General features: G+C 48.8%; 1 protein-coding gene across 2 annotated transcripts in view; it reads right to left on the bottom strand.

The window, feature by feature from the left end:
- Kcnab1 (potassium voltage-gated channel subfamily A regulatory beta subunit 1) overlaps positions 1 to 23,992 on the bottom strand; it is a 213,128-nt gene that overhangs the window by 133,816 nt on the left and 55,320 nt on the right. Inside the window, exon 1 of one of the 2 annotated variants that reach the window (XM_042685523.1) lies at positions 17,100 to 17,321. The exons of the other annotated variant lie outside the window; for it this stretch is intronic. Coding sequence (XP_042541457.1) covers positions 17,100 to 17,320 — 221 coding nt within the window. The 5' untranslated portion in view covers position 17,321. Of the gene's footprint in view, positions 1 to 17,099; positions 17,322 to 23,992 lie in introns of those variants that run through there. 2 annotated transcript variants of the gene reach the window in all.

Below are 23,992 nucleotides of genomic sequence, written 5' to 3'. Positions count from 1 at the left end.
CCTGCCGTCTCTCCCCGCTCTCCCTCCTCACTGCACACATCCACCCTCTTGTTCTCACGGTAGGATCCCAGCCCATCCTCTCCCCAAAGATTTCTGGGTGGCTGTCAGACTGAGCACTTTCCTTCCAAACCTGGGACATCATCATCAATCCATTCTACTTTACCTACTCACCGCTTCTCACCGCTTTTGAACCGGGCCACGCCCCTCCTTTCGCTCTGAGCTTCCATTCAAGCTACCTTGGCTTGAGTCCATGGCTTTTCAATCGCTTCTTTCTTAACACACATTTTGAGTCTCAGCCCTGCTCCTTTTAAATGCCGACCTCAGGTTGACTTCTCATCTCCCCTCTTACCAGCCCGGCCCTGCCCTGGTTCAGATGCCAAGGGAGGAGAAGAGTATGTGGGGCAGAGTATCTTCCTTCCCTTTCGCTCCATCCTCTGCCTCATAACTTCTCCAGAGAGAAGCAGAGAGAAATCTGCTTTCCTCTGCTGTGCAGAGCTCGGTCCTCTCCACATCTGGTCCTAATGGCCGCACCCCAGTTTGATTTGGAGGCACTCAGCAAGTGGCAAGGTGGATGGGTCTCAGGAGTGGGGACCCCGTGTGAGGTGGCAGTGTCCTTCCAGGCCTGACTGTGCTGTCTTAAACACCCAGAAAGCCCACGGGCACTTCTGCTCCAAGCTCAGTGCTCACTCCCGCAGCCCACGTGGGACCCCACCGTCCTCCCTCTTCGTACTGCCTGCCAATCGTGCCATTTCAGCCAGCTGTCCCTTGGTCCTCTCCCCACGCCAAGCTGTCAGGTGACACTGTCCTCGCCCATCTCAGACTTCACGCACGTTGACAGATGCATCTCCTTGGCTTTGGGGTGGGGAGACATACACCTAGGCGCATGTGAGGCTCGCAGGGTGGAGGTCACTGCTCTCGCTCTCCCTCCATCAACCCAGGGGAGCCTCGCTGTGCTGGCATCCCCCTCTCTACACACCCTCCAGGAAGGGCTGGGCACCTGTGTTTGGCAGCCATCTGAGCAACAGTAGACATGGCCCCAGGCCCCAGTGTTCTCTCTAGGTCCTAGAACCATGGAGCTGTGTCTACCCCTGAAGCCCCTCTCTGTCTCCTGCACTCGACCATCAAGGTACGCACAAAGATGGCAGCATTCCCCACCCCCTCACCCCCCACTCCCCATTATGTAGATCACCTACCTGATGCTGCCTATACCTACTGGGTGAGTTGGGACCCGTGGTCTACATTGCTCAATTTGACTAAAGATCATTTTAACGAGCATCTATATCATGTTGTCTTGCACTGTCCTCAACTCATGTAAGCAGACGGTTCCCCGATGCTGTGCTCACAGCAGTCAGGAGCTCTGTTTGTTGGCTTGAGTGGAAGGCAGTGGCCCCTTGAGCCTGTGCAACCCAACATGCAGACCTGCAAGCCTGTGCTCAGGAGATCTCCAGTGTAAATGCCAGGGAAGGCTGGAGCCACTGAGACCCTCGGCCGCCTCGTTCAGCTGAACCTAGCTGTGCTCGCATGTTAGTCTCTTCACCCAAAGCTCTAACAATCCACACTTAAAATCCAGATCCTAAGTGACAGGGAAATAATGACTGGATTGTTGCCTTTTACTTTAACAACTCTGGTTCCAACTCAGCCTAGAGACAGAGAGAATTCAGTAAGCGCAGTTGTCATACTCAACGTACTTATGTGAAAAGAGAACCAGGTAAGGGGCAGAAAGGTTATGTGGGTGCAGGGAGAATGCTAAAGGGGTGACACTGTTCCAAATACAGGCACTCACGAATTGACATGCTGAACTGGGGCCCCTTCATACAACTAAAGAGAATCCAGGAAATAAACAAAAATAAAAGGCAAACTTCCTGATTATGATGTTTGATGTCTAGTCTTGATATTGCCCCGGTGGCTTGCTTTTCTTGCTAGAAGGAAGAATAAGTAAAAGGGGAAATAGCTGTAAGAGAAAAATATGAAATTAAAATTCTCAGGATATGATTTTGATTCCATACACCTTAAATTCTAGTTCTCCATCAGTTGAAAATTGTACTGTACTTTCATAACAGCTGTTCAGGACACAAAGATGAAGCCTCAAAAATCCTAGACATCGACCGTAAGATGCTTTCTAATATTCAGATCATAAAATTAAAGTGTCAGAATGTCTAAGTCGGTGCTGGGCAAGGCCGTGTATTTAATCCTCCTCTCAATCTGTAGGACAGGCCCTGTCACCGGCTGCAGGGAGGGGGGCCAACGGGAAGCTTGTCACGCAAGTGGCAGCTCTGGATTCCAGCTCAATGCCAGCAGCTGCAGTGCACAGGCCCTCGAGTGGACACTCCACATTCAAGAGTACTTCATCACCACCACCATAACCACCATCATCACCATAACTACCATCATCATCACCATCATCACCACCACCAGCCCAGCAGCAGCAGCATCACCATTACTAAGAAACATGTCTTCGTTTCTCTTCTCTTTCCACTCTAAAGCTTGTCAAAAGCAGAGCCTCTGTTGTATGTTCCCTCATCCTCGGCTCTCAGAACAGCGTCTACCGATGAGGGTTTATTAACTCAATTCGTGTCAAACCCCACAGAAGTTGAGAATCCATATCTTTGGGGATGACGGGATGAGGCTGGATCTATTCTGCACAATCCCTGCTCCACTCTGAACAACCACAGTGAAGAAGGAAGAGATGTTCTAAGGGCAGCAGTTTGGTAAGGTGACGCATGCGGGCTTTACCTCCTGCTGTACTGTGGTTGGGATCATTTGAGATACTTCAGGATTCATGCTGTCTGTTGGTGGCCTCCCACTTACACACCTGCATCCCTGTTGGCCCAAAAATTAACAGAGCTGGTGACGTAACAGCATGGAGCCGTTTCAGAGTCTTAACTTTCTCTCCACAGCCGGCTCTGCATTAAGAACTGAACTTTGATTTTAATAAAATTCACCATGTTCTAATCCAGAGTGGAAGCACTATTTAATCAACCTTTTGAGAGGAAGCATGCTCTTCAGAGGACAGTTCATATTGTGGGATATTGGAATAATAGCAAAAAATAAAGATTAGGAAAGATCTCTCTCTCTGCCTCCCCCCTCCCTTTCCCTCTCCTTATCCCCCTCTTCTCTCCCCCTATCCCTCCTCCCCTCTTGGGACCTGGGTACTATGCCTGGTTTTTTGTGCTCAAGGCTGGCACTATTCTACTTGGCTTTTTGCTGGTTCATTGGAGGTAAAAGTCTCATGGATTTTCCTGCCACAGCTGGCTTCAAACTGTGATCCTCAGATCTCAGCCTCCTGAGAAGTTAGGATTACAGGTGTGAGCCACCAATGACTGGCTGAAAAGAACTCTTTTTATTAAAAAAAAAACAAAAACTTTCTCTGCATGTCCAGGAATGGAGATTTGCGTCTCTTTGTAGCACGAAGCATTTGTCATCGTACTTCAGTTTCCTAGCTTGATATGATGCCTAGCTTCTTGTTTCTTTTCTCTTTTCCACCTTCTGAAATGTACACAAAGTAGGAATCCTAGGCCTGAAACTCAGATACTCAAGATGGATAGCATTCTAGCACTTCTTCTTAAATTACAGGAAGCACAGTGTGGGAATCCCTCTTGCTAAGCTGATGGGAAATGCAACTGTCTCTGCTTCTTTCATGCTGTCATGCTGTCAGGTTGGGCCAAGGTCCTGGGGTCATACAGTCCACAGAAGCGGGGGTGGGAATTCTGTCTGTGGTTGCCACATCATAACAGCTGATTCCACCCCCTTTGTCTGTCCACCATCAGGACCGTCAGTCCACGGTCACTACAAAGGCAGCCCTCATCCCAGATCATGTGGCCCTGCACTATAACATCATAGACTTGGGAAGAGATGGGGGATGTAGGGCTCAACACCCACTGTGGCTCTTCCATACCTGGTGGTAAGTGCTTCAGCGTACGAGGCTCAGTGGCCACACATGCCCCACCAGCCCCCCCAGAGAACAGAATCCAGGGGAATCTGGGAAATGTCTCAACCTGACTGTCTCAAATGGACAAGAAAGTGAGAAAGGCTGAACTACTTGGCTGGGTCTTGAAGAGTGGTGAAGGGCTGCAGGGCGGGACTGATGGCACTCAGGGGTCTTCAGATGGTCTCAGTGCTGGCAGCATGGGGGAACCCTCTCAGGAGACCAAGCCCTCTCCACGCATCCCAGGAGACCAGACCCCTCTCTCCACACATCCCAGGAGACCAGACCCTCTCCACACATCCCAGGAGACCAGACCCCACTTTCCACGCATCCCCAGGACCATGCAGCTCTGTGCAGCCTGGACCTAGTGGGCTGGAGTTGGGGTCTGTGTGTCCTTGCTGACAGGGCTGTGGGGCCTCTGTCCCCGGGCTGCACAGCCACCGGGAGTAGCGGGAGCGGTCACCCGTGCCCTGCAGCTGAGTTTTCTTAGTTCTGTTGGTTCACGAGGGACTGATCCACACCAAACCCAAGTTGTAGAGGGTGACTTTGAGAACTGTTATGTCATTTTTGCTACTTGGTAAATATAAACCCATAAACATTACCAAAACACCCAGTGCACCCAAAGCATAGTATGCAAGCAGGAATTATGGATGTGTCTGCTGCTTTAGGGAACACAGTTCAAAGAATCACATGATAATTCCAGTCATCATCTTAAGCACAGCAATCTTAGCCGAAGCCCAGCCCAGCCCAACCATGACACAGCTCTTGCTGCTCACCCCCACCCCCCCCCCCACGCAGGGCTCCACACATGGCCAGCTTGCTTTCTCTGTTAAGTAGCAGGAGTTTCTCCAGGACGCATGCCTGAACAATATGATGGATGTTACAGGTGTCCTCCATTCCCCCCCCCCCAAACTCCTCATTTCCTTTTCTCTTGTAAATCTGAAATTTTGAGAGCCACCTTTGATTCTTTTCTGGCACGGGGTTTGCTGTCGGTATGTATCATAGAAAACCTGTTCAGCCCTTAGCTTCTCTTCATGATGACAGCATACTCTGGAGACCCTGCTCTTCAACAACCAAGGTCAAATGCAGACAGGATTCAAAAGCAAAGCCATCACATAAGTGAAGAGAGCAGGTCAGGTAGAGAATTAAGCCTGCATTGGAAGCCAAAAGCTTTCTATTATAATACAATCCCACAAAAGCCCTTGAGTTTATGAGAATAGGAACATCTATCCATCCCTCCAACAAACCTTTATTGATCACTCTTGACATGCTAGCTGACTATGCCCGGATTGGGAATGACTTAAACAGGAAAGTTCAGAAGACAAGAATGCTACTATTCAGGAACTGTTGCAATGATTTCATATGCTCAAAGCCCCTGAGCCCCCTGGGCTCATTCTGTGTGGCTATTTACACCATGACAATTATGACCATTAGCACTGGGGACTGCACATACATTATCTCATGCCATCTTCCACACAATCCTGAAGCCTTGAATAGGATTTGCAGGCACTGCGGGTAGGAGCTGCAGTGGGTAAATGGACTTTGTGATCCCTTAGCTGTGATCCTGTGCTGTCCCCAATACATTCAGCCTTCCCACTCCACAGATGCATGCGTGCCTTTAACATGTGCACCCACACGCACACACTCAGTATTAATATGGACTAAATACGGTACCCAAAGCCTTCAAAGTATGGCACCTCCTTAAGCTAAATTTGCCTATTAACACCTATGCTGATCAGATTTGAATCTTCAATGAGGCAGACTGCTCTGTCCTTGAACTTTTAAAAAACAAAACAAAAACAAAAACCCTGTGATGTAAGGCTGCCGAACTTCCCCTGAGCCTATGGCTTCAGGACAGCCTGAGCTCCTCTACTCCACTCATTCGTTGAACCATGCACTGCTCCGGTCCTGCAGGCAGTCATGATGGATGGACACACAGAACACCTGCCTCATGCCAACACTGGAAAACAAGACCTTGCCAGGACGTGCTGCTTTCCAGTATTAGGTTTCTTTCCATTCTGAGTCTCTGTTGGCATAAACGTTTTCTGGCCACTGTGAAAACTTAAAATCCAGTATTATTTTCAGGTGCACAATATGCCATTTGGTTCTGGGTTTGGGGCTTGGGTTCTTTTCCTTCCTTGATTGCTATAACTACCAATGGGCATAACACTACCTGTGAGGTCTTGTCAGAGTTTTTCTCAAGGATGAAAACAATACTAATGATGCCCTGTTAATCCTTTGGTTTAAATGTTTACAAGAGGCAATCAGCATCAAGCTGACGCAATCAGCATCAAGGACGTAATCGGCATCAAATACAGTTGGCATAGATGACATGCTTACTGGCAATTCAGAGATTCTTATAACATTTCTCTTTTGTGGAACTCTGTACTTTTGTCTCAATATCTGAGGGTAGATCAGGCTGATTTTCTTAGCAGGAAAAACCAACAAGCAAAATTATAAACTAATGTTTTGTGAATGTCTCTGTCTCTAAAACTAATTGCTAAAGGCCAAATACCTTGATCTGTGTTATTGTCATGTTCCAGTCTTGCCTTCCTAAGAAATGGAATGAGACTATATTTATTCACCTCATTTCATTTGCTTCCTGGTGGCCACCAAGAAGTGTAATCAGCAGATTTCATTGCTGGAATGAACAGCCGACATCTTTTTCCTCTTCTGTTATCAACAAGTTTGTCATTGCTGAATTTGCATGAGAACCAAGGGGAAATGTAGCTTCCGTTAGAATACAGGTACTTGGCAATCTCCTGGGAGATAGCACAGAGAGGGCATGCTCCTAACCAGTCCTGCACTGCAGGGATATAAACTCTTGCCTGCACCGTCCTCCTGTGCGAATGGATATGCTGCTGTTGAGTTAGCAATGCATATAGTCACCTGGCTGTGTGGGTTTTTAAAACAATGTCTTCCTATTCCTAGGTTAGAATTACTTCCTACATTTACTTCCTACATCCTTATATTGGCCTTTTGGGTTCAATTTTGTGTTTAGGTGATTTCTGGATTATTCTTTTACAGTGGTCAGTAAATGTTTATGTCAATAGTAACTCTGAATGAAAAGAAATGGAATACTAACAAATAACATTTCTGGGCAAAGTCATATTTTTCCATGCTTTGCCTCCTAGCTCTGTGGGCATAGCTCATGTGACCATCAGAAAGCTTCTAAAGAGGTCATGTTCTCATTTCCCTATACCCACGCATCGAATCTCTCACAATATCTGACAGAATAACTTATAGGATAAGATTGAAATTTAACTATTGGTTCCTTGGTCTCTGAGTTCTAGTGAAATCTGTTACCTGGTAATCACTAATATCTCTCCCCAAATAAGACACAATATAGTATTTTTGCTCATGAGCACAGAAAGGGCATATAGACTTGTGTAGCTTGGCATCAATGTAGCTTAAAGTATACATTTACAGGTCTTCAGAAGGACAGAAAGCATGGAAAACAAGCAGGTTCCTCCATGGGCTGGGACCAGAGTCTCCCAGAAGGGAACAGCCGCAGTTTGAGCCATTTGAACACTTTTGTCAGAATATGCAGAAACTTCACTTAAAAGAATAAAAGTGGCCTTGTGATTAAAATAAAAATAACCTAATGGCTTCCACTGAATAATATTTAATGGAAAGGTTCAGAAAAAGAGCTTCCCACCCCCTGCAAGTGACTCCTTTCTTCCTCCTCCACACAGTGCTATGACAACAGCCATGAGGCAGGAGCAGGGCAGGTTCCGTGCACAGAAGGCTGCAAGGCTCCCAGAGCCTCCCAGAGGTATCCCATCAGGATGGAGGACCCCGGCCTTCCCAGGAATCCCAGGGCTAGGAAGGGTGCACAGAGGAAACCCCAGCAGCCTCCAGCAGCAATAGTCCCATCTGCCCTTGGTGTCCCGCCTCGCCTGCACAAGGCTTAAAAAAATCCTAGAGAAGATGCTGGAGAAAGAGTGCTCAGTCCTTAAACACATGGTGCATGGTGGGCAGTGTGCTGGCTGGTGATGGGTGGCTACGTCCCCACCCCCACACAGCGAGGATGAGATTCCTTCTACTGCAGGAGGAAATGCGTAGACAGGGCTGTGGGAAGGGCCTGGTGATCGAAGGTGAGGCTGGGTCATGGTGGTGGGCCTGATGTTATCACAGTCCTTGTGAGAGGGAAGAGGACCATCAAAGGTAGAAAAAGAGGTAAAGACACAACCAGAAGCTGGAGTGATGGGCCTTAAAGATGGAGGACTATGGTGAGGTCCAGAAGGTGGAGGAAGCAGGGAGCTGAGTTTCCACGCTGAAGGCTGGGGATGGGGACTCAGCCTGGCTGACCTTGGATTTTAAGCTCCTGACCTCCAGCACAGTGAGCACATCTTCAGGGTCGTGGAAGGCACTAAGCGTGTGGCAATTTGTACAACAGCCACAGGAAATGGCTACCGTGTGAACATTCTGGTTCTGTGTCTTCAGTTCTCTTCACCTCATCTCTGTCCTGATACAGGAGCGCCGAGGGCCTTCACGAAGCCTTGCGCAAGCAACAGGCAGAATTGGAAAAGCTCAGACAGAATGTGAGGAAGCCTTCTTTACTCTCTAACTGAGGAGTTAGGCTTTTAAGGACTAGGACCCAGGCCTCTTGGTTTCTAGAAAACAGTTCCAGAGGAAGTCAACTGAAATTGAAACTTTGAGCTCCTTCCTTGATTAAGAAATTATACGGTGGACATGGGAATTGACCCACGCTCTTCTATCTATCCGGTTCTCTTAGTAGTAGTTTCTTTGGGCTAATACTGAGCAACTCTATTTTCCATCCAGACAAAAAAAACACTCTGGGAACTAGACGGCTCATAGTTTTCTTGGCATTTCCAGTCTGAAGGATTGCACAGACGCTGGAATGCATGCGCACAGAGGCAGAAGCTAGTAAGCACAAAGGCCCGTTTTCACCAAGTGACCCACAGGAACCGTTCGCTGGATTCAGAGCCAAAAAAGACAAGTGGCAGTCATAAAAACCACACTATTTCTGCAGTTGATTTTTCTAATGAGCTACTGTGGTCACAGGCCAAAGACAACTAAAATCAACACTCCAGTAACACAAAAACCTAAAGTGAAAACCAATTTCAAAGAAATGGAGAAGGTGCTTACTTGCAGAAAACCCTGCTTTTCTTATGTAAGAGCTCTCCTAAAGCAGATGGACCTTCCTTCCGGTAGATGCGAGCTCATCACTGAACAAGAGCAATTTTCCAAGCAGGGCCCTATGAGGGCAGGCTCCTGGGAGAGAATAATTACCAACACAGACAATTATCAAACTAATCATACTGGTTAGACACTGCCGCCTTCATTCCAACCTGCTAGTGTTCTACAAGAGTCTACTCAAAGAGCAAAAATAATCATGTTACTGTTGTACTGGAACTCAGTTGTGAGAAACAGAGAAGGTACATTTTGAGAGGTCAAACCGGGAATCTTTATTGGAAAGCTGGTGACCACAGGTGAACTCCTGTCCCAAAGACCTGCGGCCCCTCAAATACACTTAAAAGGGTTAGAAAACTGAGCCATGAGAGCAGGAGAGGAAAGAAAGAGCAGAAAAACAAGACCAACAAACCAGATCGGCTCCAATGGAGAGTTGAAGTGGGACACCTTGGTGACCGGAGGAGAGACAGGAGACAGGAGACACGAAGCATGGCTTCATGGTGCCTGAGCTGATTTAGGCCTACATAGGGCCAGGGGTAGGAGACAGGAGTCTCCTGAATTCAAAGCACTGGACTGATAGGTCCCGTAACCTATCACCCAAGTCCCCGTCCCTAGGAATTCAGGCTCATCACCTGGAAATGGAACTTCCCTCCCTCTCCCATGAGGACAAGATGGCACCAGTTAAAACCCAATTCCCTATCATCTACCACATGGCCAAGATGGCACTGGTTAGACCCAGTATCCTTATGTTATTACAAGCTATTTTCCTACCTGGATACTCACCCATCAATAAAATTTAAATATTAAATATGGCCTTTCCTTATTCCTGTAACTTCAACAGTCGTCGTCATGAACATTAGAACTGAGACACAGGACGTCATCTCCCACACATCTGATAAATTGGTTGGAATATTTCGGAAGGCGTCACAGTAATTTTTCAAAGGTTGACGAAAATAGTAAAATGTTTGGGGGCCAGGAAATGCAAACGAAGGACCAGAGCTTGCTCCTGTCACCAGGCGGCCGCGTTATGCTTTGCAGCACACAGTCCAGATGTTGACTTGGAAGCGAGTCCCTGCCGTATGACTTGAAGAGCAAGTAGTCATGGAAGGAGGGTGTAAAAGAGAGGCATAATCATAGATGGGAAAGAGAAAACTCAATCTAGGAGCAGAGAGAAAGACAATAGGACATTCTAGAAATTAGAAAGCCGAGTGGTAGCTATGGTTTTCAAATGCTGGAAGCCTCATGAGGCAGGAAATTACAGCAAGCTCATTTTCCTCTCAATAGAAAACAGGCTAAAGATGCTTGCAGGGCAGCTTAAAGGAGCTCTTGTGTGATTGGGGAAATGTGTTGTCTCTTGGGTGGTTCAGTGGTTGAGATCAGCTAAGCAGGTGTGAGGACCAGAAAGGAGAATCCCCTCCCAACTATCAATAGGAGCTGATATCTGCGTCCTTTCTTGCTTGCCTGTCAGTCTTTCTTCTGCCTTCCTTCTCCCAGATTCTCCTGTTAGGTCCATGAAACAGCAAGAACTGAAGCAGCCCTCACCTTAGTGCTTCTGAGGACCCACAAGCAAAATGAGTAGCTGTGACTCCTGGGGTAAGTTAAGAGCCAAGATCTGCAGGACTGCCATGGAAGGAGATCCCACGATATTTCTTCAGAGGCCTTTATAAGTAGCTGCTGCAGGGTGAAAATTGGAAAACAGGGCAGATTTCTCATGAGGGCTGGACCAGATGGCCTGTGGAGTGCTCTGAGTCCTCTCTAGCTGTCGATTCCAGAAAAATAAATCATGGCGGGGCTTCTGGTTTGGTTTCCAATCTGGGTAACAGAAAGTCAACCTGCAATAAGGGTGCTTTGTGTGTGTGTGTGTGTGTGTGTGTGTGTGTGTGTGTGTGAGAGAGAGAGAGAGAGAGAGAGAGTTCTTAATGTATTCCAATTCTGAATTTCAAGAGCAAAGTTTTCACAGCAATTCGTGAAAGCCGGTGCAGTCCAGCCCTGAGTGTCCACAGTGTCCCTCACCCTGCATTGCTTTGGTTGCGGCAGTGGCTGATCATCTGTGTACATGCTCAGCAGACCCCTAGGCAACACCTGCACTTTACACCATGTGATGCTAAGACCCTTGCCCTGGGGGTGGATTTATGTCTGACTTTGGAACCTGGACCACTAGAAAGCAGGGTTTGGGAGTCAGAGTCCTCATGGCTCTGTGGGAGATGGAGTGCCAGTCTGCCACATAAAGGTTAAAGGAGAATGAGGAATCTGCTCAAGGAGCCAGGAGACCTGCCCACTGGACAGCTCTGACAGAGGACCTGCATTCCGTACAGAGACCCTCCATGAGCTAGAACCTGAGGTTCCTTCATGCATCCAGACCCGCACTGCATTTCTCGTGATCACACTGCACTTAGTAATTTTCCCTATTGAAGTGGACATTAGAATACCTTTGCCTTAAATGCTTTGGTCTGAGTACCTGATTTCTGAAAAGGCGACATAAGTGTTTCTCCAGTGTATGATATGAGTAAATTCTGACACTGATTTTTATGATGTTTATTTTCAATCAAAGGAAACTTTTGAACCAGTTCTTCTCAGAAGGGGATTTGATCTCCTCATGGGAGTTTTGAAGAAAAGCCTAGGAAACCAGGAATCAGGAGTCTTAAATTCTGATAGGGTTCTCTAGGCCCGAAGCTCACACTGCTAAGATATTGACACACTGAGGGAAGACCAGGAGTAGATGAAATCAGTTTGAAAATTCAAGGGAAAACTTAGACTCTGGCTTTCCTCTTGAATGGTATGGGATATTTTTCTCCTCTCAGAACATTAAACTATTGCCATACATGGAAACATTAGCAGAAAGTTAACAGAAGAATGTCTCTAAAATGTGGGTGTTTCAAAAGAAGGTCACTGAGGGAAGCTGGGATTAGGGGGTTCCCTGTACAGCACCCAGCAAAGATTACAGGAGAGAAGGAGGAGTTCCTGGAAAGTGGATCTGTTTTCCACACTCACAGGCCCCCGCCCACACCACTTTCCGGACAAGGAGCCTCAATCACGTTGGCCTAACAACTTCCAGGCTGGTCCCTTCCTCCCACCACTTCTCACGCTCCCCTGGATGCCAGACTTGGGGCTGGAGACTCCAGGCGCCTGGCCTAGATGATGCAGCTCTTCCCTCAGCCCTGCCAGGCCTCGCCCACCCCAGACCCTCCACTGTGGTCCAGGCGGACGCAAGCCCACGCCCTTGGATGACAATGGCAGTTGTTACCAACATTATTTTAAAAATTAAAAACTTGGCATTTTCCATAACCAATCTGCTCTCTTCCCTGGACTAAAACCAAACATTTCTATTTGAGAGACAGCCACCGAGCTGGCTTTTCTCTTCCTCTTCTCTAGCCCACCGCCTTCCTCCCACTCCTCCCCATACGGAGACTTGCACACGCACACACACACACACACACACACACACACACACACACACACACACACGGTGCCTTTGACGTAATTGGCTAAGATTGATCTTTCTCTCAAATTGCTTTGATTCAAAATCTGCCCACCATTCGTGGGAGGTGCAGAGCAGGGACAAACGGAAGGCTGAGAAAGGACTTGCTCCACAGAGGCTCCCGCCCTGGTCTCAGTTTTTGCCATTTTGCCTGGGTTTTTCTATAGAAAAATGAAATGGGATCCAACACACATTACCTAATTCAACATAAGGCGCCTAGGGTTGGAGTGGCAACTGGCTGGCTAGAGCTTAGTAGGCAGAGGTACTGCTGAGACGCTGCTCTGCATTGCTAATGCCCACCTGAGGCCTCAGCCTCTTTCACTTCCTTGGGCCATCCGAGCGCTGGTGGCCACAGACTCTCTCTCCTGACTCCATGCACAAACCCCTGAGGGGCCATCTTTTGCATAGATGATGCAGGGGATCACCACATTTGATGAACAAACAAAATTCTGGAGAAGGCATTCAGACTGGACATTCCCAGGGTCGTGACTGGGGAGGGAGGTGGTATAGGTGAAAGGAATATCACCCTTGATTCTGGAAACATCCCCACTCTTCCTCATGGTACTGGTTAAATATGCCTGCACATACATGTGCAAACACACACAAATGAACACATCTGTCACTGGTAAAATATGAATAAATTCTTTGGCTTCTACCAATTTCAATTTCCTAGTTTGGGCATCATGTTATCATTACATAAGATGTTATTCGTAGATGATAAACATGGACTATGAGGGTCTATAGAAATTTTCTGTACACTATTTGGGGACAAATCCCCATAAATGCATAATTATTCTGTAATGGTAAAAAGTGATTAACCTAAAAAATAAGAAAAACAGATGTTGTTAATGAAATGTATAGACTATTGCTCTCTCTATGTATATATAGAGACTTTTTGTAATAGAATCCTATAAAATACCTAAAAATATGTATCTACCTCAACAAAAAAGCATTAAAATTTGCTCTATGTGGCAAGGTGCTGGTGGCTTATGCCTGTAACTGTGGCTACTCAGGAGACTAAGATCTGCGGAGCATGGTTCAAAGCCAGCCCGGGCAGGGAAGTCCTATGAAATTCTTATCTCCAATAAACTTACTCAGAAAAAAGCTGGAAGTGGTGTTAATACTCCAGGGGTAGCATGGTAGCCTTGAACAACAGAAGCTCAGAGACAGTGCCCAGGCCCTGAATTCAGCCCAAGGACTGGCACAAAAACAAACAAAGAAAAAATCTTGTTTTATGTAACAGTGCAGTATAAGGTTCTATACCATAGATATATAGGTTCTGAACATTTTTTTCTCAATAAAATTAATGTACTGGTATTCATTCTAATTGTTCCAGAAGGAGAACAGTAGTTCTGGAATGGGAAGAAGGAGCCTCTTACAACAAATGGGTTTATTTGGAAATGAGAAAAGCTCTGAGACCACATCAGACGTTCGTTGCTAGCTCTATCTAAAGTTATCTGAAGACAAAATGAAAAGGGCAAAGAAACAAGCAAGCAAAGCCAAACAATCAAACCTGGCTTGGTTTCTGCAGGTTTGTCACATGCACTTCTGAGTTCCATCAAATAAACACAGCGAAATGGACCCTGGGACCAAAATCATCTTTAAACTAAAAGAAAAGAACTCTGAGTGGCGCTACCACAGCTCAACTGTAAAAACTCAGACACACAGCAGAGCAACGCTGTGTTCTTTACAGGATACTCTAAGACAAATGTGCTGTGGAGTCCTGTTCCCTTGGGATGACAGAAACATTCAAATGTCAGAATGATCTAGTCAATAGTTTTTCTGTCCTCCACCTTGACACAAGAACAGGCCGTGTTATAAGAGATTCTCACACATCTTCGGTGAGAATAGGGTCCTGGCTTTGAGCATTGTCTTCACAGAATTCAGGTGCTATGCACAAGTATGTGTTGATTCTTTTTTAAATCCCATTTTTGTGAGCTTTTGATGATAAGCATAGGTGATATCGAATGCTTAGACTTAAAAGATCACACAGAAGGCATCCTGCTTATTCATCAGCTTCCAGGGAGGCTTACCACAGGGCTGAAGTTAAAAGGCACCCTTGGGGTAACAAAATATGCCCACATGGGTGACATGGATAAACGATGTGTTGTCTCCAAGTTGTTAGTCTGGAAATGAATGGGTGATGCTGTTTCAGACCCTCTCCCCAGCACGGTCCCACACAGAACCTGGTCTCTTTCCTCAGCCTGGATGCAAGTCCCAATCCTTGCCTGCCTCCTGTGCCTTCGGTGTGAGTTCTAGAGGGATTCCTGGTACAGAAGAGGTACTCAATAAATACTCGTTGACTAAACAGGTGTCCTTTCACTAACATGTGGCATTGTTTTGACTGCCAGACACTTCAAATTCTGAAGCAGCTATAAAGCATCTCCTCAGAAAGATGTACACTAAGACAATATGTTGTTATTTTCTAGGGTCTCATACATTGCCCCTAGAGACTCTGCCTACAGAAACCACCAAAAATGAGGATATTATTCTGAGCAGTTAGATACAAAGTTAGCATTCTAGGTCCCGCAGGCACTTCCCAGGAGACTGAAGCTAACCACCTTCCTTGTGACATCTTAAGAATGTTCTATTTGTTATCACTAACGACAATCCCCAAACACATATTGTGTTTTACAAACAACAGCATAAAAAAGGATAATCCTGTTAATAAAAATATGTCTATCATTTCCATGAGGTACATAACGCTCTCCTCTGCTCACCCAACTCTAAGGAGACTCAGCCTGTCCTCAGCTTCTCCAACACCCATCACCACATAGAAGCTGAGCGGAGACTGAGGTGTGTTCACAGGCTCACAAGCCTCAGGCCAGCAGGGACGGATTGGGCCAGGAGGGGAAAGGAAGAGGAGGCATCCCCTTGAATCCCCACGAACACTAACAAGCCCACAAACACAGATGGCCCAGAAGGCTTTCCATCAGGGAGGACCTGCCCACAAGTAGCAGAGACCGGTAATCACACAAGCTAAGTGCAGCTGCACTGACAGAAAAACCTGAATGGGAAGCTTCTGACTTTGAACAGATCAGACCCCATCCTGCCACAAGCAGCTGTCACAGGACACTGGAGCCTCTTTGTGTTTCTCCTCACTGACACGAAGAGAACACACAGTGCTGGGAAAGGCTGGGGCCACCATTCCAGCCTCCTCCCTGACCCACTGTCACCCAGGGGTGCTGTGGCTGGGGCCTGGGCCCAGCTCCATCCCAGCAGTGCTCAGAGCAGTGCCCACCATGTCCGCAGGGAAGGGGTTCGGTGTGAGCCATGGTGCTGCACACCGAGATCTCACCCAGAGGACTGGTCCTGCCGGTCTCCCTGACCCCAGGGCTGATGGGAAAACCCAAGGCTCTCTCACTGCGGACATGGACTCCTTTGATCTGGCTGCTTGTGTTTGTACACACTTGGGGCCAAGCGTGCGAGCTATGCTTTCATTTATTCCTATCCGTGGCCGTTTTGTTCTCCATGGCTCCAAATATATGAAAACGACAGTGCTTGGGTGTGCTTATCATGAGCAGCTTTCCTAAAACTCAGCCAAGAAAGTTTTTCTCCAGAGCCACATTCACAGGAGGAATTCACATGCTTATTTCAGAGAGCCAGGGGCTGGAGAGAGATGGTTATAGCCCCTTCCACTCCATCCTGTCACAACCAGAGGTAATGGTTCCAAAGAAAGAGAACAGAGCCACGGGTGCGTAACGGACAAATCCACATGTGCAAACTGCAGTAACTGCAGGTTCTGGAAGGTGTGTCCTTGCTTCTCTCCACTACCCACAAACGTATCTGGGAAGCAGAAGTTTTAGAGAAATAAAGGCAGGAGGGGTGGGGCAAGTAATTACAAAGAAAAGTCACATCATGTGTAATAGAATGTTTTGGGGAGCAAATTTAACTCCTATGTAAAGGAGTGGGGTCACTGACGGGAAGAAACTCTGCCTATCACAAAATCCTGAAGGAAAGGGGAGCTGGAGAGTTAACCGAGAAACGAGTGATACTAAGAAAAAAAATTAACTTTTCTTCACATCTTTGGACATCTATGTTGCATTTCAAGCTCCAGTTTCGACTTAAACGTATTCTTATGGATGTTCCACAGCCAGGCTTCCTTGAAGGGGCCCCACAGCATCTGTTTCCTCGGTCTTTCAAAAGACACCTGCGGGTAGGACCGGACGGGAACTGTTCCCGATGCCGCCACCGCAGAACGCGCTCTGCACCAGACACCAAGATGCACACTGCACTCCCGCAGCCGGCGCCGGGCAGCCCGGGGCGGCTTTCCCGCACACCCAGAGCGGCTTTCCCGCACAGGCAGCGCACCCGCTCCCGAGAGCACACCAACACTCACAATGCACAAAACAGGCCACTGTGTTAACTCCGGCACACGCACACACCTGAGCGCAGGGTTCTGTCAACTCAGCCTCTTTCAGAGGTCGTGGAGAAGCCCTGAGCAGAGCGCGGGGCTCGGGGCGGGGTGCGAGGCACGGGGTGCGGAGCACGGGGCTCAGGGCTAGGGGCGCGGGGCTCGGGGCGCGGGCGCGGGCGTACCTATACTTCATGCCCGTCTGCGTGGCCGTGGACTCCTTGAGCGAGATGGGGTGCTGCGGCGCGAAGGTGCCCAGGCTGCGCGCGATGAGGGCCACCGTGCGGAACTTGGCCCGGGCCGCGCTCACCGCGCCGGCGGCGGCGGAGCTCTGCTTGCTCAGCAGCCGCTCCTCGCCATTCCGACTCTTCAGGCTGTGCTCCGTGCAGGCGATGGAGACTTGCATCGCTTCCGCGGCGGCGGCGGCGCCCGGTCCCGCTCGGACCCGCGGCGCCCCTCGGCCGGCGCCCCGGAGCCCCGGCGCCGGTTCCGGGCCGGCGGAGGGGGCGGGCGGGCCGCGGTGGTGCCCGCGCGCTCCGGGACCCGGCCCGACGCGGTCCCCGAGGTCCCCGCGGCCGCCGGAGCGCGGGTGCGGCGCGGAGCCTCCCACGTGCCGGCGCGGCGCTCAGAGGCCGAGCGCCATGGGGTCGGGCGCGGGGAGCCGGGGCCGGGCTTTCACCGGCAGGCGGCAGGGACGGCCGTGGGTTGCGGGGAAGAGTGAGGGCTGCGGGGTCGGGGACGGGCGCGGGGATGAGGGGACGGGCGCGGGCTGCAGGATCTGAGATGGATGTGGGGCGTGGGGATGCGGGGACGGACGCAGGCACGCTGGGGCGGCTGCGGGCTGCGGGCCGCCCTCCCCCTCCGGGCGCCGCCTCCCCCGGGCGCTGGCTCAGGTCCGCGCAGCCACCGCCAGGCGCCGCCAGCGCTCCGGTCCGCAGACGCGAGGCTCCGGGCGCGCAGGGCGCGGGTCTCGGTGCGCCCCGCCCCGTGGGGAGGACGCGGGCGTCCAGACCCCTCCCAGCAGCCGCCGGGGCGGGCACCTGCGGGCGCGTGCCGAGGGCGCGGCGTGCAGGGCGCGGGGCGGAGGTGTCTGGCCGTCCACTGCAGGCAGAGCCCCGCGCCCGCAGAGTCCGGACCCCGAGCTGCGCCGCCCCGGCCGCAGCGACCTCGCCCGACACAGCCGTAGGGGCCCCGGCCCGTGCGGGGCTTCCGCGGGCGCGGGGCGGAGCCAGTGCGCGGGCGGCAGGGCGCCCGGGTCCCAGCCATCGCCCTCCGAGGCGCCTCCCGCCGGCCTCGGGCGGCTAAGTCAGGCTCGGGTCCCCCAGAGCCACGGTCCGGCCAGGGATCCTGCAACCAAGGCCCGGAGAGGCCGGGGAGGGCGGAGATCGCGGCCGCGTTGGCGTCGGCCCCCCACAGCCCGGGAACGTGGGAGAGCACGATGGACAGCTGGGACCATGCGGTCGCCGGTCCTGCCGACCCTGGGGGCGGAGGGCGCGCGGTGTCACACACGAGACCCTGAAAGATCCATGGCAGACACAGATGCAGGACACAGACCAGGGCTGGTGCCCAGGGAGCCCCCCCCTCCCCGTCCTCAAGAAAGGAGAGGGGGTCACACGCTGGAGGAGACACGCAGGAGCTCGGGGGAGGCCGTCCGGGGACCCTGCACCTTGGCCTTCCCACCTCCAGAACTTTCTGGATGTCTTCTTTAGATGTGGCTGTCGGTGAAGCCACGCGGTCCTTGTGGCAGAGACCTGGCTAGATTTTATTTTAATCCTATTATTCCTAAGAAACCACGGACTTCACTTGAGAAGAGGTTTCCAGAACTTATCCGATCATGAGAATCATTGTTACTCCACACATCCTAAGCTGACATAAGTGTAACCCCCCCCCCCAAAGCCATAAAGTCAGGAAGGTGACCCTTTGTCTTACCCTATATGAGTTGTACAAGATAGCAGGTTTCGTCCTGACACCTTCCTGTGTGCACAGGATGTGCGGTGATCATGCTCACCCCTCAAGTACACGCTCAGCCTTCCAGTACACACTCACCCCTCCAGTACACACTCACCCCTCTTCCTTTACCCCCACCCTTTGCCTGTCACATGGAGACTCTTGGTAGAAGCAGTGGTTCTGAGGCATATCTAGCCATACCCCTTGTGTTTCATCTGTGAGCTGGCCTTCGAACTGCCCTTCCAGGAGTCCTCTGAGGCCTCACAGGCCTCACAGGCAGAGCCCCACACCTACCCAGGTAAAGCCTGGCTTCCCCGCCAAATGCCCCCACCTGGGAGCTGAGCCTTGTCACTACAGCTCTGAGTCGCTTTCCCTCCGCTGGACTACGAAGGTCACAGGTTTACTCCCATGACCCCCTCGTGTTCTGCAGATGTCACAGGATTCTTAGAACCGTGGAAGATAGAACCAAATGAGCACTTCCTCTTCAAATTCTCCTGAGGCTCAGGCAGCTGCTACTGTTTGCTTGATAGGTTAAGTTTCTCTGGCATGAATGTAACATTAGCCAGGCACCTTGGGTCACAGGGACAGTACTAAGAAAGAAGAAGACTCTCACCCTGTGTCCTTTCTCCTCATGGTCATCTTGGTGCTGCAGGAAGGCTGGTTGTAGATAGGAGTTGGGGCTGACTCTCAACACCTGGTGCTTTCTGCCTTCTCCTTCCCTTGTCCCTGAGGAAGAGTCCGGGCTCCAGGCTCCAGCTCCAACCCTCTTTGAGAGGAGGTCCCACCAAGCACACTCTCACTGCGGGGCACATTTTATCAAGGATGAAACTGGGAGGCACACTGCTGATGAACTCCACCCAAGGTCACACAGGGAAGGCCAGGCTTCTGCCCAGGAGCCCTAACCACACAGCACGAGCTCCTTCTCTCCAGACTTCCTTGTCAGTGGCCTTCACAGCACTATTCTGTGAATGCAGTTTAAAAGAAGCCCAGCTCTTATTATGAGTGACAGAAAGAAATCCAATTTAGAAAGCCTAAACATTTCCCGGCAATTAAATTATCCATCCTTTCAATTATCCATCCTTAGTAGCTTTTGAGTTTGGCTTTTATCAACTTTTTAAAATGTGTCATGATTCTTTGAAGCATGATTCCATTCCTAGGGAAAAAAAGTTTCTGTTTCTCCAATTAGCCAGAATTTTTTGGTTGATTGAGTTTCCTACAAGTAAAGTCAGAACAAAATATTTTTCATTGAGTCTACTTAGAACTTATGCTTTGTATTCCAGTAGAAAGCCACAGCCAGCAGGGTCCAGGAAATATTCAGTTACGCAACCAGGCAAAACTGGATTTATCCAAAACAGAAAAGAATCTGCTAGTATCACAAGAATTTTAAACACCCAAATGTGCAGATGGCAAAATACTTTATGTGCCTATCATTTGTGATCAAAAGAATTTGGGTGATATTTGTGAGTTATCAGGAAGTCTTAAAATGTGGGTTTTGAAAGAACAACTTATTATATTCTAACAAATTAAACCAACCGTGAGAATTAGCATAGGCCTTTATTTACATAGGCAAAATCTTTGGAATAGCAGAAAAAATAGATTTGTGAGGCCCAAATGAAACTATTCAAGGCCCCGCTGACAGAAAGACTCCTCCAGCTTTTCTGTAAGAAGAGGCTCGGCTCAGACCCCTCCGGCCTTCTTAGATGGCACACGGGCACATTCTCCCATAGCAGACACAATCAACTCTAGAACCAGTACACAGTCAGGCAAAGGACAGGCAAGCTTCTCAATAAACATTTAAACTACATCCAACACCACTGATCATTGTTTCCTCTGTGGGAAAATTCTGCTGTGTACCTTGTTCAAGAATGAAAAGGCCACTGGGAGCCAGTGCACACCTGTAATCCTGGCTATTCAGGAGGCTGAGATCTGAGGATGATGGTTCAAAGCCAGCCCAAGCAGGAAAGTCCACGAGACTCTTATCTCCAATAAACCACCAGAAAATGGGAAGTGGCGCTGTGGCTCAAGTGGTAGAGCACTCGCCTTGAGTTGAAGAGCTGAGGGACAGCGCCCAAGCCCAGAGTTCAAGCCCCACAACTAACAACAACAACAACAACAAAATGAAAAGGCCAGTGGGCTTCCATTAAGAGGACCCGGAAGAGCGCTGCTGTGGAGCGACATCAGCAGCCAGCCCCACTCTGGAAGAGCGGCTTTGATTCAAACTCCAGAAGAGCTTTCTACCAAAAGCCAGCCTTGCATGATAGAGGTGACAAAGAAATATCCAACCTCGAAGTCTTTCAAAAATGCAACTATTGGGTCAAAGTATATTTGTTTCTGTTCAAGTTTGTCCCTCGGTTTAGAGTGTCAAAAGCCATTATTACATGTATCTTTTTATTCTTAGTAATAATATATTTTTATAAAAAGTGTCTTTTTTTTTTTTACTTCTTTTTCATTCCATCCATTGTTGGAGCAGGAGTGTTAGGAAAGGAGATCTCCGAGAGATTCTTTCCCATATGAATCCCTCCCTCTGGCAGATGGTGGATTGTTAATGGAGAAGAGGCCCCCAGACTTTCATCATATTTAAAATGAAATTCATCTGGAGACACAGCTGTCAAGCCCTCTACCTCCTTACTCCTGTCAAGATGGCTACCATTAAAAAGACAGGAGAAAATAAGTACTGTCAAGTACAGCAGGAGCGGCTGTTGGTACAGGCATGGTGGGAAATGCTATGGGGGTTCCGCAACAAACTAAAGTCAGAACACCATCTGACTCGAGAACTCTACCCCCAAGTTTATACTCATAGAAAATGAAGTAAGTATCTTGAAGAAATGCTTGCAATGTCAGGTTTATGGCAGCATTGTTCACAATAGAGAAGGTACGGAAATAGCTGAGCTGTCCGTCCGTGGGTTGACAAAGAAACTGTGGTAGATATACCGTGGGATGGTGTGTAAATTGAAGACAGCTCTGCCATTTGCAATCATGTGAACTAACCAAAGCACATTATACTCAAGGAAATAAACAAGGCACAAAGAGACCAACACTGCCCTTCTCACTTCCTTGAGCCAAAGTCAGAAGTGGAAAGTAGGTGCTGGGAGGAGGGGGGAGAGGGAAATGTGGAGATGTTGACGTAAGGGTGCAAAATCTCAATTGTGCAAGACAAAAACCGCTTGGAGGTGAGACGCACAGCACGATGGCTGCATTGACAATGTCGCATTGAATGCTTGCAGTTTGCTAAGGGAGTGGATTTTAGGTTCTCTCACCACAAATATTAAGAAGAGAGACAGGAAAGAAAGAAGGCAAAGAGGAAGGAGGAGAAGGAGAAAGCAAGCGAGGAGAGACGGAAGGAGGGAGGGAAGAAGGAAAGAATGAATGGAGAGGGGAGAGGTAGGTAGGAAGGAATGGAGGAAGAAGGAGGGAAAGAGGAAGGGAGAAGAAAGGGAGTAAGAAAACAAAAATAGTAAGTACACGAAAGGATGGGAATGTAAATTAGCCTGGCCACAGTAATTATTTCATTAAATATATATATATGATGAAATATATATATATATATATATCTGTATCCAACCATCAAGTTATCCATCTTAAATACACACAATTTTTACTTGACAATTATCTTAGTAAAGCTGGAAAAAGGAAACAATAAGAAACCTGCCTAGAGTCACAAAACTAGTTGGTAGCCAAGCCTGAACTATTCCAGCCCCAGGAAGTCCTCCTCAAGGCAGGTCTTAGAAAGCTAGCCCAGGCAAGATCCTTCTACTACACAATACCAATTCACTATATGTAAGAAATAAAACTCAGTTCTATCATTCTACTTCTCAGCAGGTGGCAGTGGCTCATGTTTCCAATCCTAGCTACTTACTCCAGGGCACAGGTTAGGAAGATCAAGGTTGGAGACCAGATCAAGAAAAAACATTTATGAGATACTACTCATCACCACAGAAAAATCTGGGTGTGGTAGAGCATGCCTGTCACCCCAGCCACAGCAGGAAGAGAATAGGAGGATTGGGGTCCAGGTCACCATGAGGGAAAAAAAAAAAAGCATTCAGGCATGGCTGAAATGGCAGAGGACCTACTAACAGAAAGGCTCTGGATTCAATTCTCAGAACCACCACTAACAAATCCAAAAATCACCTCTGCTCCCTTGAGTGTACTGGCTAAAGACTGGACCACTCACATGTATTATTCTTCTATGTCACATTAATTATGTATTAAAAGTTATTTTCTTAGTATGAAATTATCACAAATTTATAATTGAATTTTTTTTAAAGAAAACACAGGCAACTTCTCTCATGCATGCATGTGGCCCGGTCACAGAGCTGGGATTGCCAAGGGATCTACAGAAGAAAGAAGGAAAGTATTTCTTTATTCTTTCAGACTTTGAACAGCATCATTCTGAGTCAACATTTTCTTAGTTTGGTACTTTAAATTTTTCCATGGGAGCCAGGCACTGGTGGTTCATGCCTGACACCCTAGCTTCTCAGGAGGCTGAGACATGAGGATTGAGGTTCGAAGCTAGGTTGGGCAGAAAAGTCCAAGACTCTTATCTCCAGTAAACTACTCTGAAAAAGCCGGAAGTGGCGCTATGGTTCAAGTGGTAGAGCACTAGTCTTGAGCAAAAGCAGCTCAGGGATGGCACCCAAGCCATGAGTTCAAGCCCTAAGACCAGAAAAATAAACAAATCTTGCCTAGTGTGGTTGTCACTGGCATTGCTGTCGAGTGTTCTTTCCAGATAGGTATCGGTTACCTGATGCTGTTGTTTTATTTTTGTTCATTTCCCTTTTCCTTTTTCAGCGATCATCTGTCCTCACGTAACTGGCCTGCCACCACATCACTGAGAGTCATTTTTTTTGTTTCTCTGTTGGGAAGCTGTCCAGCGGATGTCACAGAAGTGGGCTCAGCGGCAGGCTCTGGGGTGGGAATGTCAGGTACACACTGCAGCCACCCTCCTAGCCCACCTGGCAGAGCAAGGAAGAGGGGGGAGACTGCAGCCCCCATCTATGATCATGCAAAAAGATCTGTGCAGCCAGAACTGAAAAGGACACAGAGAAAGTGAACACGCAAGGGAGCTGTGCCGGCACAAGGAACCAGCTTCGCTGGAGAGGCGGGGCTGCCAGTCGAGGAAGGACCACTGATT

This window comes from Dipodomys spectabilis, unplaced genomic scaffold (genome assembly GCF_019054845.1).
Source record: "Dipodomys spectabilis isolate Male_0828 unplaced genomic scaffold, ASM1905484v1 ptg000095l, whole genome shotgun sequence".
In the NCBI taxonomy this organism is placed as follows: Eukaryota; Metazoa; Chordata; class Mammalia; order Rodentia; family Heteromyidae; genus Dipodomys; species Dipodomys spectabilis.
The sequence above is the reverse complement of the archived record's forward strand: the minus strand, read 5'-3'. Positions and strand labels throughout refer to the sequence as shown.